The 14,115-nt window shown below is 42.2% G+C and overlaps 1 protein-coding gene across 1 annotated transcript; it reads right to left on the bottom strand.

The window, feature by feature from the left end:
* Positions 1 to 2,981: 2,981 nt before the first annotated feature.
* LOC310698326 (epididymal secretory protein 4-like) lies at positions 2,982 to 11,592 on the bottom strand. The gene is made up of 6 exons (XM_083485429.1): positions 11,435 to 11,592; positions 8,845 to 8,972; positions 7,554 to 7,621; positions 6,195 to 6,287; positions 4,390 to 4,491; positions 2,982 to 3,193 (listed from the first exon to the last, which is right to left on the bottom strand). The coding sequence occupies exons 1-6, from the start codon at positions 11,528 to 11,530 to the stop codon at positions 3,174 to 3,176; spliced, it is 507 nt and encodes a 168-aa protein (XP_083341555.1). The 5' UTR covers positions 11,531 to 11,592; the 3' UTR covers positions 2,982 to 3,173.
* Positions 11,593 to 14,115: the final 2,523 nt, after the last annotated feature.

The raw sequence follows: 14,115 nt of genomic DNA, 5'->3' as shown, positions 1-14,115 counted from the left end.
CCTGGGTTGCACAGAAAAGGGCCCTCGCTTGCTGCGTAAACAAACGTCTTGCAGTGCCCCCTCCCCGGATCCAATTAACCCTGATGTGCCTCAGTTCCCCGGCTGGGAGGGATACCGACCCAATGCCTAAGCCAAGGTCTTCCTGAAAGTGTTAATAAAGTTGTGGCCAATGTAAATCCCATAACACTTCATGAGTTATTCATTCCTTCAGGTGGTCTCTCGGGGGTCAGAGGGTCTCAGCCTGGGCATGCAATTAGCACTGATAGAAAATTTACCACAAAACCAAAAACTTTTTGGTAGCTAGGATTGCATGCGGTAACTGGAACTGCCACACAGTTGCAAATACAGCAGTTTAAGGAATGTACACTCCAAAGTAATCTTACCTCACATCTTTGCAAAAGGTGGGAGGGTGTTTTTTTGTTCTACTACAGTTTCTTGTATTGTAACTTGAGAAAATAATTTTAAAATATTTTCTAAAAAGTGTGTCAAATGACTCTTGTTGGTCTTGCTGAACAGTTTCTTTATGAGCCAGAACCCAAATGCAAAGACCGCTAACTAGTTGGCTGCCTTGGGAATGGTAACTGTGAGTTACACACAAGGTCGCTATGCAGCTAACCAAGACTCCAGAGGCTGATGCTCTGAGTCAAAAGGGAGCCCAGAGCAAGAGAGCATGGCTGTCCAGGTAAGCAACTCAGAGGTGTTCTCTTCAGCGCAGAGGGACTGGCCTTTATCCTGAGGGCTTTGCTTTCTAGAATTTCAAGCCATAACGCTTGTGGAGCCCTTTTCACAAGGACAGACAAGCATTGGATAAGAAGCATCAGCTATCACAGGAGGGAGAAGAGAAGCAGAGGTTGTGATTTGCAAAGAAGAATTGGCTTACAACTCTTGCAGAGGCTCATCTTATCTCTCTTTACACATGTACATTTACATCTGTGATATTACACAGGTGCTGTTGATAGGAACAGCAGTCAAAGTAGATGGTGCACAAGGGGACAATTCCTCTTTCTTACCATTGGGTGACAAAGTCCAAAAAAATAATAATCAATGAGGGCTACAACTTTAAAACAGAGTTTTAATGCGCAAAGCAGAGCAAAAGTGCTATACAAACCTAAGCCTGGTGAGGCAGTGTAACAGAACCGCCATTTTGTTTCTTCAGTGGTAGTCCTGCCTGGCTTGGGCAAAGTCCCACACACCCAGAAAAAGAAAAAAATGAAAGAGAAGGAGATTTGGCAGGATATTATCTTTATGCCCAATTCCCTTTAATTCTGCGTATGTGAGTATGTGACTGAATCCCATAGGTAATATAATAATAACCTGGAAGTGTCCCTAATTCGTTCTCTGAACATCCATCTCTGACAAATAGAAAGGGCCCCTCCAGAATGATGCAATTCCACAACGTGTCATTGGCACAACAGTGCATTAGTGGTGAATTTGTTTTTGACTGCCCATGCATCCTTCTGCTTTACTAATTGTTCTGTGATGTTTCCCCAGTCTTACCACATTATTACCATATGGAGGGACACAACAAAAGTGGGAGCCCCCCTAAAGAATCTCAGAAAACTTGTGAGATGAAAATTTACAGGATTTTAACAGGAAGTTGCAGGACATGCATGAGCTGGAAACAAAGGAGTACATGAACCCCAAAACATTTGCAGAAGCAAATGCTACTAATAGCAGGATTGAAAATAGTTGTGAATATTAAATAAGAAGGATGTCCAGAGAGTCCATAAAAAAGATAAATGGTAAATTACCATAGTCCTTTCGCAGAATATGCAGCTCTCATAGAAAATAAAAAAGGAAGGAAAGACGCTTTAGTCCCTTTTCCAATGAAGGTGTAAACGTAGTGGTGTAGACCACTTGGTCTACACAACTGCCCCTGCACCTCTTTTCAGTATGTCAGCCAAGGAGTGCAAAAACACTGGGGTCATCCACATTTGTCACCAGACTGCTGTCTTGTGGGTTAGATGTGCAACCCATAAGGTAGTCTGCCGATTCTTGGCAGTACGAAGAAGAAGAACATCAAAACACCAAGTTGGGGGAGAGAGGTTTTCTGTCAAAGCAGTTGCTCCAGTTGTACCACTGATAACCCAGTCTGGCACAGTTGAGTCTCTCAGGCCATAGCCCAGGGGTAGGGAATTGGAGGAATGCTCTTGACATATTATGTCTTGATTTATTAAAATAAATTTTATTAAGGTTTATAATGAAAAATTTAATATATTTTCTCTATGTTTAAACTAACTAATAATTTTATTCAGGTACAATAAAAACATGCAAAGTGGTAGGGTGTGTGTGTGGAGAAATTGAGGAGGAGAAAGAAAGAAAGAAAGAAAGAAAGAAAGAAAGAAAGAAAGAAAGAAATTAAAAGAAAAAGATAGAAAATTAAGATTCAGAAAGTAAAGAACTTCCAATTCTTCATCTGTCTGCTATATAAAAACAATATTCACTTCATCCAACCCAATATCACACCCACCAAACATAGTATATCTTTTAATAAAAAATTATTGATATTTTATTAGTTTTTTTCAATTATAAAGTAATATAGTGGAACCTTGGCTCCCGAACGCCTTGGGAGCTGAATGTTCTGGCTCCTGAACAAACGAAAACTGGAAGTAATTGTTCCAGTTCTTTGGAATGTTCTTTGGAAGTCGAATGCCCAGCACAGCTTCCGCAGCTTCTGATTGGCTGCAGGAAGCTGCTGCAGCCAATCAGAAGCCTTGCCTTGGTTCCCAGACTGTTTCAGGAATTGAACAGACTCCCAGAACGGATTAAGTTTGGGAACCAAGGTTCTAGTGGAAACATTCCACTGTAAAGTGATACAAAGAGAAAGAACAAAGAACACAACTGTGTGAATGGGAAAAACATTATATTAAGATATAAAAAAATATATCAGCCTCTTGGCTACCACTGTTTTGCAGTGTCACGAAAGACGGCATATAAATTTGCCAATTAAAAATAAATAGATTAAAATAAAATTGAACACATTTCTGTCTTTGATGGTTTTAATTGGTTTTGATGGGTTTTCAATACAATTAAATGACTGACAGTGGCATTGATACACCATTTTGTTACATCTCTAGGGATGTGAGCCAGTTGATTTTCTATCCAAATGGGATGCTTTTACAAATTTGAGCCATATTTGCAGTCACACACAACCCCAGGTTCCAGGATTTAACTCATGCATCCGGGCATGGAGCTGTGGAAGAAAAAAAGATAATGTCTCATAGGAAGATGTGGAATTGGGACCAGGGAGCAGAAACCTGGTAACTAGCTAATAGGGACACCCTAGCTGTATGGACACCTCAGCGCTAATATACATGCTGATTCCTTCATACTCTTTCCTTGTAGGGAAGGTGTTCTAGCCATTTGATCATTTTAGGTGCTCTTTCTGTACAAGGAAAGTTGGCTTAAAAGAACCAGCAACCCTTTCCCCATTAATTCACAGGCAGGGTTGGCACCACTGCTGAAGCCCACACAGGAGTAGGAGGCCCATTGTAAGACCTTGTCGGTTCTGCTGCTGGCTTTTCACCTGCACTCTGCAAGTGGGTGAGTAGCAAAAGAAGCAAGGAGAAGAAAGACAACCTCCATTGCACACCTCCGCCATGCTCATTCTGGGAGGTAGTGCTGATTGGATCCAGAGCGAGAGGCACGCAAATGAGCAGCAGGACCAGTGGTGCAGAAGAGGTAGGCCCCTTTAGGAAGGGGAGCACATAGAGAGCGTGTTGCTCAAGCCTCCCTTCCCCAGAAAACACCCTAGAGCCCACACAGCTTACACTGCTGAGAGAAACTAACGTAACAAACGCTACAGCCTGGAACCAGGATATATTGAGAGATGCACTTCCCATCTGAAGCTCTTTGTTCTTGATCAGATCAATGGCCTCACCTCTGCTTTCTGATCTACCTCAGTCAGATGCCTGATTGAGGTAAAGGAGGCGGGTCTTTTATGTTCAAGTAGCCTGACTGTGGAATGTCCTGCTGGACAGATCTCCCTGGATCCATCACCTGTTGCTTCTATCAGGGCTATTTGGATTCACCTGTTCCATTAGACATACTACTCTTGATCAGGTGATGGCGGATGCAATTGAAGATTTTAAAAATACAGTATATATTTTTATCTGCCTTTCTTTTATTTGGCTGTTTGGCTGTTTTTACATATGTTGTTTAATGCAATGTTCCTTAACTTAATCTAATTTGTGTTCCATTTTTAGAAAGGGAAGGAAGGAAGGAAGGAAGGAAGGAAGGAAGGAAGGGGGAGAGAGAGGGGGGGGAGAGAGAAAGAAAGAGAGAGAGAGAGAGAGAGAGAGAGAGAGAGAGAGAGAGAGAGAGAGAGAATTCACCATTATTTACCCCAAATTGAGAAATAATAGGTCATAAGATGACAACTGCTCTTACCAGATTTGTGTAGATAGATAATCTTGTCCGCTGGCAAATCCAGGGATTTGGCGACAGCCTTGTATATGTCTATTATGTCAGCTGATGCTTCTGGTTCCCTAGCTTCAGACCCCAAAAAGATGTCACATTAAGAATTAGGATGAGGAAAGAGAGGGGGGAAGGAACAGACATATTTTGGGTTGGGAGCACATAGTTAAAGAGGTATAAGATAAAGCCTTATTTCCTGCTATCATGATTGAGTGAAAGATTAATAAATATTTAACAAACTTAGTGAGAATCTAGTGAGCTTCATAACATGCAACTTTCTGAACAAAGCTCACAGAAAGCCATTTAGGTTATTTATCCTGCAATGTTAATCTGTTATAACCTTGGTTTGAGTACACAAAACCTGCATAATCCTGAAACCAATCATTCATTGTTGTGAGTAGTATTATTATGGCCTACCATAAATGAATGGATACTGGAAACATTCCTGGGGTAAAAGAGTATGCCTTTATGCAGAAAACATGTCTGACAAAATGTAATGGTATCCAGGTCCAGTTGCAGATGACTCTGGGGTTGCGGCGGTCATCTCGCTTTATTGGCCAAGGGCACCAGCATACAGCTTCTGGGTCATGTGGCCAGCATGACTAAGCCGCTTCTGGTGAACCAGAGCAGCACACAGAAATGCTGTTTACCTTCCCGCTGCAGCTGTACCTATTTATCTACTTGCACTTCGTGCTCTCAAACTGCTAGGTTGGCGGAATCTGGGACCAAATAATGGGAGCTTATCCCGTCACAGGGATTCGAACCACCAACCTTCTGATCAGCAAGCCCTAGGCTCTGTGGTTTAACCCACAGCACCACCCGCGTCCACCAAAAGGATGGACAGCTTTAAAAGGGGAACATGGACAGCCGTAAAAGGGGAACAGGCCAATAGAAAGTACCATTTAACCTACCATAACATTGCAGACACAATGTATAATAGTGCATGAATCTCTTCTAAAATATCTAGCTGTGCTGGCTGAATATATCTTTCAAATGTTAACTGTACCACAGCACTAAAATACAAAGGGTTGCTCACAACCTTGAAATCCAGGTGATGCAAATAGTGTGGAGCAGACATATTTTTAATTCCTTTTAATTCATAAAATCTTCAGTGGCATATAGTTTATGAATGGCTTCTGCTTGTGCATGAAGCCAATTCATATAATGTATTATGCTGCTGAATATTCAGAATTTGAGAAAAGTGATCTAAAGTTCTTTTATAATGCAGCAGTGTCCAAGCCCCTACAATTCAAGATGATGCTCAGTCCATCTTAAGTCCTGGATCTGCTCAATGAAGGGATATGCAGCTGTCCCATACAGGGATCAAACCTACAACCTTGGCATTATCATCACCACACTCTAACCAACTGAACTATGGAGAATGTTTTGTAACAATGAAGGCTAATGAGCAGTACTAGCTGAAGCACCGGATTAGCGCCACGACTTCAAGCAAGTTCCATTTTCTTAGGTTTTAGCTCATACAGTTCATTCAAATGAATGTTACAAAACCAAATGCTGCCATTTTTCTTTTTAAAGAAGAACTTGGGAGAAGATGATTTGAGTGGAAATGAAGAAAGAGACATATTTTCCTCTCCCCAACAACTTCATTTCCAGTTCAGAGTGAGTGGAACATTTCTGGTGGGTCTAAAGAAAAATAACCACTGTATTTTTATATTTTTAGTTGGCAGGTATGCCTGACACATCCAATAGCACACACTCCTTGCAAACACACACACCACTGCACTCCCCCCCCCCCCCAAATCCACAATGGCACATACTATAAAGATGAAGGGCCTTCATTATTGTTGTGTCAACGAAAAGCAGGTGATAACGGCTGTAATCTGCTTTCACGAAATATAAGGTGATCTGCCCTAGATGTGAAAAAGAACCACAAAAAATATCCTTTAAGGGTGCATATATCGCTTTTCCCTGTACAGTTGCTAGATCTGATAGGTATGTAGCCTTTTGACTAAATAGAAACCTTATGAGTTAAATCTAATCCCCAATTAATGCAAACCCTTTGGCACAATTAAAGCTTATGAGGGAATCTTAAAGCTCGAAAACTGAAATATAAAAAGAACTTACTCATTTCAATTCCCAACAAGTTATTTTATATGCTCATTTTAACCATATGAACACTATTTATTTATTCATAAAAATTGTATATTACAATTTTATAAAGCAAATAGCAAAACAGTTTACAACATTTTTCTAATATGTAGTTAGACTCACTGAACACACTGCACTCAAGTATATGCATGTTGACACCAAATAAGTCCTATGCCCAAGAGAAAAACAAGTAAGGACATTTGTATGTTGCCCAGCTAACTCTTCCAAAACAAAGGAGAAAAGTACCAGAAGCGCGGGGGGGGGGTGTACAGGAACCCTCTAAACAATGAAAATTGTACAAGAAGTAATTTAAAAGTAGGCAAAACAAGACTGCATGCAAGATGAATAATATACATGAATAACTGGGATCTCCTTGACTACGTTGTTTCATGCTTCAGAAGAACAAAATGGCATAGCCTCATCTGATTTTTCAAAACTGTGTTGAACTATGTTCATTTTAAATAGTGTAATACAATAAATAACCATACCCATTTGAATGTCCATGGGCAGCCATTCAAAGCATGGGCCTCAAGAAGGGCATTCAAGATGTCTAGCTGCGCTGGATGCCTCTCCTACCTTATATCCTTTGGAGTAGGATGGTCCCATGAAGAACTGATTCTACTACCACCGCTACCACCCCACCCCCCACCCCCTGTATATGGGCAAAGACTTCATCATGCCATGTTTGGTTTGTTTTAGTTTTTAAACGTTTTATCACTTTTTGCAGCATCCTCAAAATGTTACTGGAATCAAAATGCTGACAAGCCATATCCCCTTCCCTCACTGAATCCGTATTTATCAGTTCTCAGAGGAATCCAAAGTTTAAAAAGTCTCTTGCCAACAACCTATCTGTGATTATCCTCAAGGACCGAGTTGCAATATTAAGCCCCCATTAGGAAGCCCTAACTGGTGGGGAGAGAGGTAGAGAGAGCAGAGGTGGTTTGAGAACAGATTGGTTTCCCATGGAGGTGGGTAAAATATTATAAATTCCCTCCAGCCTAAGGGAGGAATGAGCCACTTGAAGTTACCTTTTTTATATATTCCAGGCTTCTCACCCGGAATCAATCGATTCACCACCTCTTTGCATTCATTATCTCTGGCAAGGGGAAAAAAAAATATAAGATCAGAAAAGTGTCTGCAACAGGAAACATCCTCCCACCCCATCCATGCCTGAACCAACTGAAATTCTGGTGTGGGGAAGTCTTGTGAGTCTATGTAGGGAAATCCTTGCCAATCCAGTGCCCTCCCAATGTTTTAGACTAAACTTCACCAGCCCCAGCCGGTATGGCTGCATGATACAGAAACTAATAAGAACATGACTGGACTGGTTGGAGTTGATAGGGACTGTAGTCCAAAACATCTAGAGCAGCCTTTCTCAACTTTGGGTCCCCAGGTGTTTTTGGCCTACAACTCCCATCCTCCCTGACCACTGGTCCTGTGAGCTAGGGATCATGGGAGCTGTAGGCCAAAAACATCTGGGGACCCAAGGTTGAAAACCACTGATCTAGAGGGCACCAGGTGTTTCTTGACTATGAAGCTCTGAAATGGTTCCACAGCAAATGGAATGCTCTTGAGTGTTCTTGCTACTTTTGGGCTAAGTTCTTGGGGGTTGGGTGTCTGGTAGAGCGTGAGAGTCCAGAGCACTTACATTTCAAGTGATGAGTCAATAAGTCCAATCCAATGTGGGAAATTGCTGGGCAGGGCCCTGGAGAACTTTTCTTTGGCATGTTTGCCCAGAGTTCTCTCAAAATCAGGCATGCTGATGCCTTCTGAGGCCTTATTATGTCAGGCTGGTCTGATAGCTCTTGAGAAGGTGTGGAGCCAACAGACAGTGTACTGTACATTATATAAAGGCCTGTTGCCCTATTCTGCATCTGCTTGCTCTTACAGGAAGGAGGTGAGAAGGACAGCCAAGAAAGCGTATATTTCTGAGCCTGACAAGTCCAGCAACATCACATCCTCTGACCTGGAGGGTCATGGGGGGGTCTGCAACTCTCCTGGTATTGATTCCTTGCCCAACATGATGGGCAACACAAGTAGCTGCCTGGGGAATAGAGTTCTGGAAACTGTGATGGCTAATGGGGAACCCCACACAGAAAACATTTTGCCATCAAAATGTAAAGAGAAGGATTCAGGGGCGGGAGGAAGGTGCATGACCATATCTTTTTTCAACATGCATAATATTCTGTCCCTACAAACTTGCAGAATTGCAGCTGTCAAGACTCTAGAATTTTAGTGATTACCCCACTTCGAAAAGTGTATTCATGAATCTTGAAGCACAAAGAAAGGTAGTGATCAAAGTAATCCAAGAGAACTTACTGATAAGCCTCTGCTACAGAAACTATTTCTCCATTGTTTTCAGGTTCCACTGTAACAACATGTCTGTGGTAATGCGTTAGTTCACCTCTATCTAGCACCACTGCAACGAGAGTCCATCTTCCAGCCAACTAGAGAAAGAAGTTGGTATAGTGGTGTGTTTTTTTCAGAAATGCATGCAGGGCAATGATCATCTTTCCACTCGCATCACTCCAGGCAGCAATGCCCACTCTGTCCCCCCCCCCCTTTAAGGCACCTCGACTAGTGTAAGATACCTTAGCTTGGAAGAATCAGAGGATGCAAACAGAACTCTCTCACATAGCTTATGACCTTCTTGGATCCTCTGTGCAAAGGGGAAATGGCGTCACTGATGTGGTGGCGGCCTGTTTTAGGATTTATGTATTTTTCAGCCATGGCAATAAAGGGAATTTTTACAGCTCTCCAACCAGAGGTAGGTAAGAGCCATGTTATGTGCTGTGTGTCACTAATCCACTAATCTCTCTCTCTCTCTCTCTCTCTCTCTCTCTCTCTCTCTCTCTATCACACAGTTTACATTTACTGGAAATGTGGTCTTTTTCTCTTCCCAGAAAAAATATGTGAAAAGTGTAAAACTGTGTTTCTACTCTTCTGCATCACAGCACTTTTACCCTTCACATTATAGATAGGTTTTGCTTTGTTTCAGTTGTGTGTTATTTGAAAAGCAATAAAGATTACTGTGCAATGATGTGGAGGAAGATGCCATGTAGAAGCATCTCCTTCTGACATCATGGTGTGGTTGCGTAGCAGAGAGAAGAGAAGAGAAGAGGAGAGAAGAGAAGAGAAGAGAAGAGAAGAGAAGAGAAGAGAAGAGAAGAGAAGAAAAGAGAAGAGAAATGCTGCTTTAGTCTGAGATCACAAATCAGCCACAAGAGGCACATGAATGTAGCAAGTACTGCAGAATTACTCTTAAGTAAGGAAGTAGTTTTTGCTTTGTATTGTGGAGACTGGAGACAGTGTTTGGTGGGATGGGGCTTCATTATGAACATTATGAAATAATCACAAACTTTTAAAGGAAAAATAAAGGGCAGTGATTGGTAGCAGCAATACAGAAATTAATTTGTCTATTTAAAATCTGTAACAGTTTCACAATTAAGAGATCTTTGGCACAACAAAAAACTCTCTTGGGGAGACAGATCTGGCCCGCAGGCTGCAAGACCCCTGAGATAAAGACAGTAAGAGCTGGAAGTAAAATTCATACAAGTTCAAATCTATACTCAAAATCCAAACCTGGGAGTTTGTGATTTACAGTGACCAAGCAAATAAGAGACCATATCCCAGAATGTCCCATATCCCATATGTCAAAGATCTCCAGATGGTGCTATTTAATGCTCCCTTGTGCTAAAGGATTGTTAGAATATTTACCTGATCCGATCAGAAATGTGCAAAGGAAAAGTGCCAAAATTCTGACATGCTTTTTCCATACAAAAGGTGTCAAACACACACCATCACCCCTTGAAGTGTTTAAAACTAAACCCCTAGCAGAGTTATTATATGAGGCTCAGATTTGGACAGGCCCTCACCTTGGATCTAGAGAAGCTGTTCAATCTAAGAACCTAAGGCAACTTTTTCTGTTCCATTCTTTGTTCCAAATGCTTCATTGCACTTAGAATTACAGATGTGGTGTAGGACATTTATTTATTGGCTTTGCCTAAATTTAAACCCCACTGGTCTACTACACTTTGTATCACAAGATTGTCATGAGAGCGCTGGGACTAAAATTGTCAACCAAAAGCTTTACTTTTCTGGTTTATCACCAGAACAGTTATTAACACTGGGCTTCAGTAAAGCAAATAATATAATATAATATCGAGCGACTGAATAATTTGGCCACAATAAGGACATTTTATCCATGGTATGATTATTTCCCACCTTGACATTTTGGCACCCTATTTTGCAAAATTTAACAATTCCAAAATACAGACACGCTTTCACTTTCGCAAGATTGAATATACTGTCTTCGACTGTACTTGAGGGTCAATTTCAAAAAAAATCCAATGGAAAAATGGTTATGTCCAGGTGGAGACGGCAGTATTGAGTCAGTGGCTCATGTACTTGCACTCTATTTATGATGATTTGAGGAGTGAGGTTATTATTCCTCTATTATTGTCTATGCCTGGGCACTTAACCATTGCAACCCTGTCCTTTCTTTTAGGTGATCAAGATGACAGCAAAAACTGCAAGGTTTTTATCAGGGGCAATTGGAATAAGATCTATTATTTGATTATTGATGTAAACCTCCAAAATGTATTTTTTATAGTTAAGTTTTTACCTCTTTCTTCAGTACATTTTATTTTATTGCTATGACTAGCGGCTGATGCAATAAATATTCTGATTCTGAATCTACCTGATCATTCCCCTACTTTCAGGCAAGCAGCCAAAGGCAGGTGGGCATTGTGCCCCAAAATTCAAGGCCCCCAAATGGCAGTGCCAAATTATTGCCTCGCTGTTGACTTGACGCCTTGAACTGTTGCAGTAAAAGGAGAAATTGAACATTGGCCTTGTAAGGCACAAGAGCTTACACAAGAGGAGTATTGTAAGGCACAAGAGCTGTTACCTTTTGAACATCAAGGTCTGGCTGAATGTCGATGCTGTCTGAAGCTTGAAGCAAGTATAAGGAAGTCAACACCAAACTTAACAGCACACCTGTCATCTTTGCAATGGGCTCGCCTTTGCACAAGATTTCTTTCTTCCTTTCTTCCTTTCTTTCATGATGGCTCTTTATAACCTTCAAAGTTTATCTAAGCATATCCACCTATCCACCTCTTTGAAGTTAATTATTCACGGGGCAACAAGATAACCAGGTTATTTTCAGAAGAAATGGTTTCATCAGGACCCATATTCAGAAAGATCTAGCACACCATGCACATCACAGCTTGTCCCACTGGAAATCTGAAGAGTCAGTCTGTGACTGGAGCCCACTTCATGAATGGAGGGAATATTGCCAACTTTCAGTGTGTGGGGGTAAAAATGCTCAGAACTCTGAAGTGGCGTGGGCTTACTTTTAACGATGAGGTGGCCAAGGATTCTCAGCACACCCTCTTTTTAACAGAAGAAAGCATTGGTACAAATGCAAGTGGTGCCTAGCTTGCCATCAGCAACATGGAACTATTATGATTTGTTTTATATCTTTATTTTGCCATTCACATGCTTATTTATAATAGGGTTAGATGTAGGGGATGAGTGGTGTCAGCATAAGCCTCATTTTTTCTCCCCTGCCTTCAGCACACTGGGGTTTCCAGTCACTTCATGTGGAGGAGGAGGGTGTGGGTGCCATTTTCCATTTTGCCTCAGGCGGCAAAATGTCATCTGTCGGCCCTGCTTAGGTGGGTATTTAGGTAGGTAGAGTATGCAGGTTGTTGTTCGTTCTAAGGTATTTTACTAGAGACAATTTTCACAATGTTAAAAATGCAAGTAGAATTTAGTTTACATCTATTAATATTCTGGGATGAGGGCCTGGAGCCTCCCAGACATCCTTGGCCCTCTTGGAGGTCACAAAGCCTAGTGCTCCACTCCTTTGCTGAGTCCAAACTCCCTTTTGTGGTCAGCAGAGTGACTGTCTCCACCACCTACTGAGCTGGAAAAAACCAGATGACTATCCTTGTATCGTTTTATTTGGTTATAGCTACACAGGACATGTGGGGTGAGATAATCCTTCTGTTGTACTACACCAAGACACAGCTAAAACAGTATTAAGCATGTGTTTGTGTCAATCTCCGCAACCCCAGAGTCGGCCACGACTGGACGTGATGGTCAGGGGTCCCTTTACCTTTACCTAAGTCCCATCCTGCAGAATCAATCACATGCATGCAAATGGTATCATTTGAATGGCAATGCCTATCAATTTGGGGTGGGGGGTCTGGACTCCTTAAATATTTTCTGGAGGGTGGCAGCTGAAGGGACCACGGCCCCTAAGAGTTGACTCCTATGAATGAGTCCCTGTCTTCTTTAACACCCACCCACACAAACAATAATATTTCTGGTATTTCTGATTAAAGGCCTCCTTTCCTCCTCCTGATCTGTTCCAGATCCAGGCAACTCCAGGGCTTCATAAGGAGGAAGACTAATAAAGTTAACCCCTAAGGCTTAGAGGAAGCTAAGCCAACTAAGGTCCCATCTCAGTTCTGGCCCCTCTCCAGTGGGCGCCATTGCCATTATAAGAGAACAAGGGAGGTGTTCATGGTGAGTTCAGGCACCTCAATTTCTAGAAAAATAGCATTGGTAATAATAACAGTCCAAAGCAGAGTGACACAAATAAATTGTCTAAAGAACAAAACATAGAAACTCAGCGAAAATCGGGGAGAGAATTTTATTTTGAAAATGTTCACAAGGTTTTCATGTAACCCCCCCCCCCCAAGTGGCCACCAGGGCCACTTACTGTATCTCCTCGGTGAGCGGTGGTTGCGGCCCGACTTGGGGCCTCCCTCACTGCTCAGACGCAACACACCATTTTGAGCGCAGCATGTCTCCCTCAGCTGCCGTGGGGGCTCAGGGGTTCCCGCCAAATCTGCTAATTCAAATGAGCCAATCCATGGCAGCCTTAGGGCTGATGGACAGACCTGAGAGAGGCAGGCTTCACTCAGGTCCGCTCGGCAACTATAATTCCCAGCTGACCCTGTGTTGGATGTGTGACCACAATGCAAAAGCAGAGAATGACTGGCTATTGTACAACATCCAAAATTGTCTCCCTGCTTTCTTGGGTGCAGGGTTGGTGTCTTGTGCCACAGCCACCTCAAACTTTCTATATTATGGGCTGTGTGGATGGTCTTCCTTTAATGGCAATTAAATTATGGTCTATTTTTAACTTGTGCTTGCTGGACTCCCACTTGAGGGTTCCAGAGAAGTGATAATGGTATGCCTTGGAATGCCAGTTGCAAGAACATGGGTGTGAAAGGACTATTGCGATCATGTCTTGTTTGCAGGCCTCTGATTGGGACATCTGGCTGGTCACGGTAGGAAACAGAATACTGGGCCAGATGGACCTCTAAACTGATGCAACGGGGCACGTCTTATATGGTTATGATGGTTGTTGTTAAAAATACCAGAAAGGAATTTCCCCCTGCTCCGCAGGTTTTGCCTTCTCCATAGCAATTGTCACAACTTTGGTGGTTTTGCAGGCCTTGGGCGAAATCCTTTAGTCTATCTTTCCTAAATGGGGGGTGGTGTGAAGTGGTGACTCACCTCCCACCCCGTGCGGCTGTGATTCCAGGGTTCCCTGTTAAAGGGGTTTGTGTGAAG

Source organism: Podarcis liolepis, assembly GCF_965112155.1.
Source record: "Podarcis liolepis genome assembly, chromosome: Z".
In the NCBI taxonomy this organism is placed as follows: domain Eukaryota; kingdom Metazoa; phylum Chordata; class Lepidosauria; order Squamata; family Lacertidae; genus Podarcis; species Podarcis liolepis.
Note: the sequence above shows the minus strand (reverse complement) of the source record. Positions and strands in the feature narration are given on the sequence as shown.

Excerpts from the sequence above, each read along its gene's own strand:
- LOC310698326 (XM_083485429.1), bottom strand. The coding sequence starts at position 11,530 with ATGACAGGTGTGCTGTTAAGTTTGGTGTTGACTTCCTTATACTTGCTT. Across the intron at positions 7,622-8,844 it reads TCTGTAGCAGAGGCTTATCA|AGATAATGAATGCAAAGAGG; the intron begins GTAAGTTCTCTT and ends TCCCCTTGCCAG. Across the intron at positions 4,492-6,194 it reads GAAGGCCCTTCATCTTTATA|CTAGGGAACCAGAAGCATCA; the intron begins GTATGTGCCATT and ends TGGGGTCTGAAG.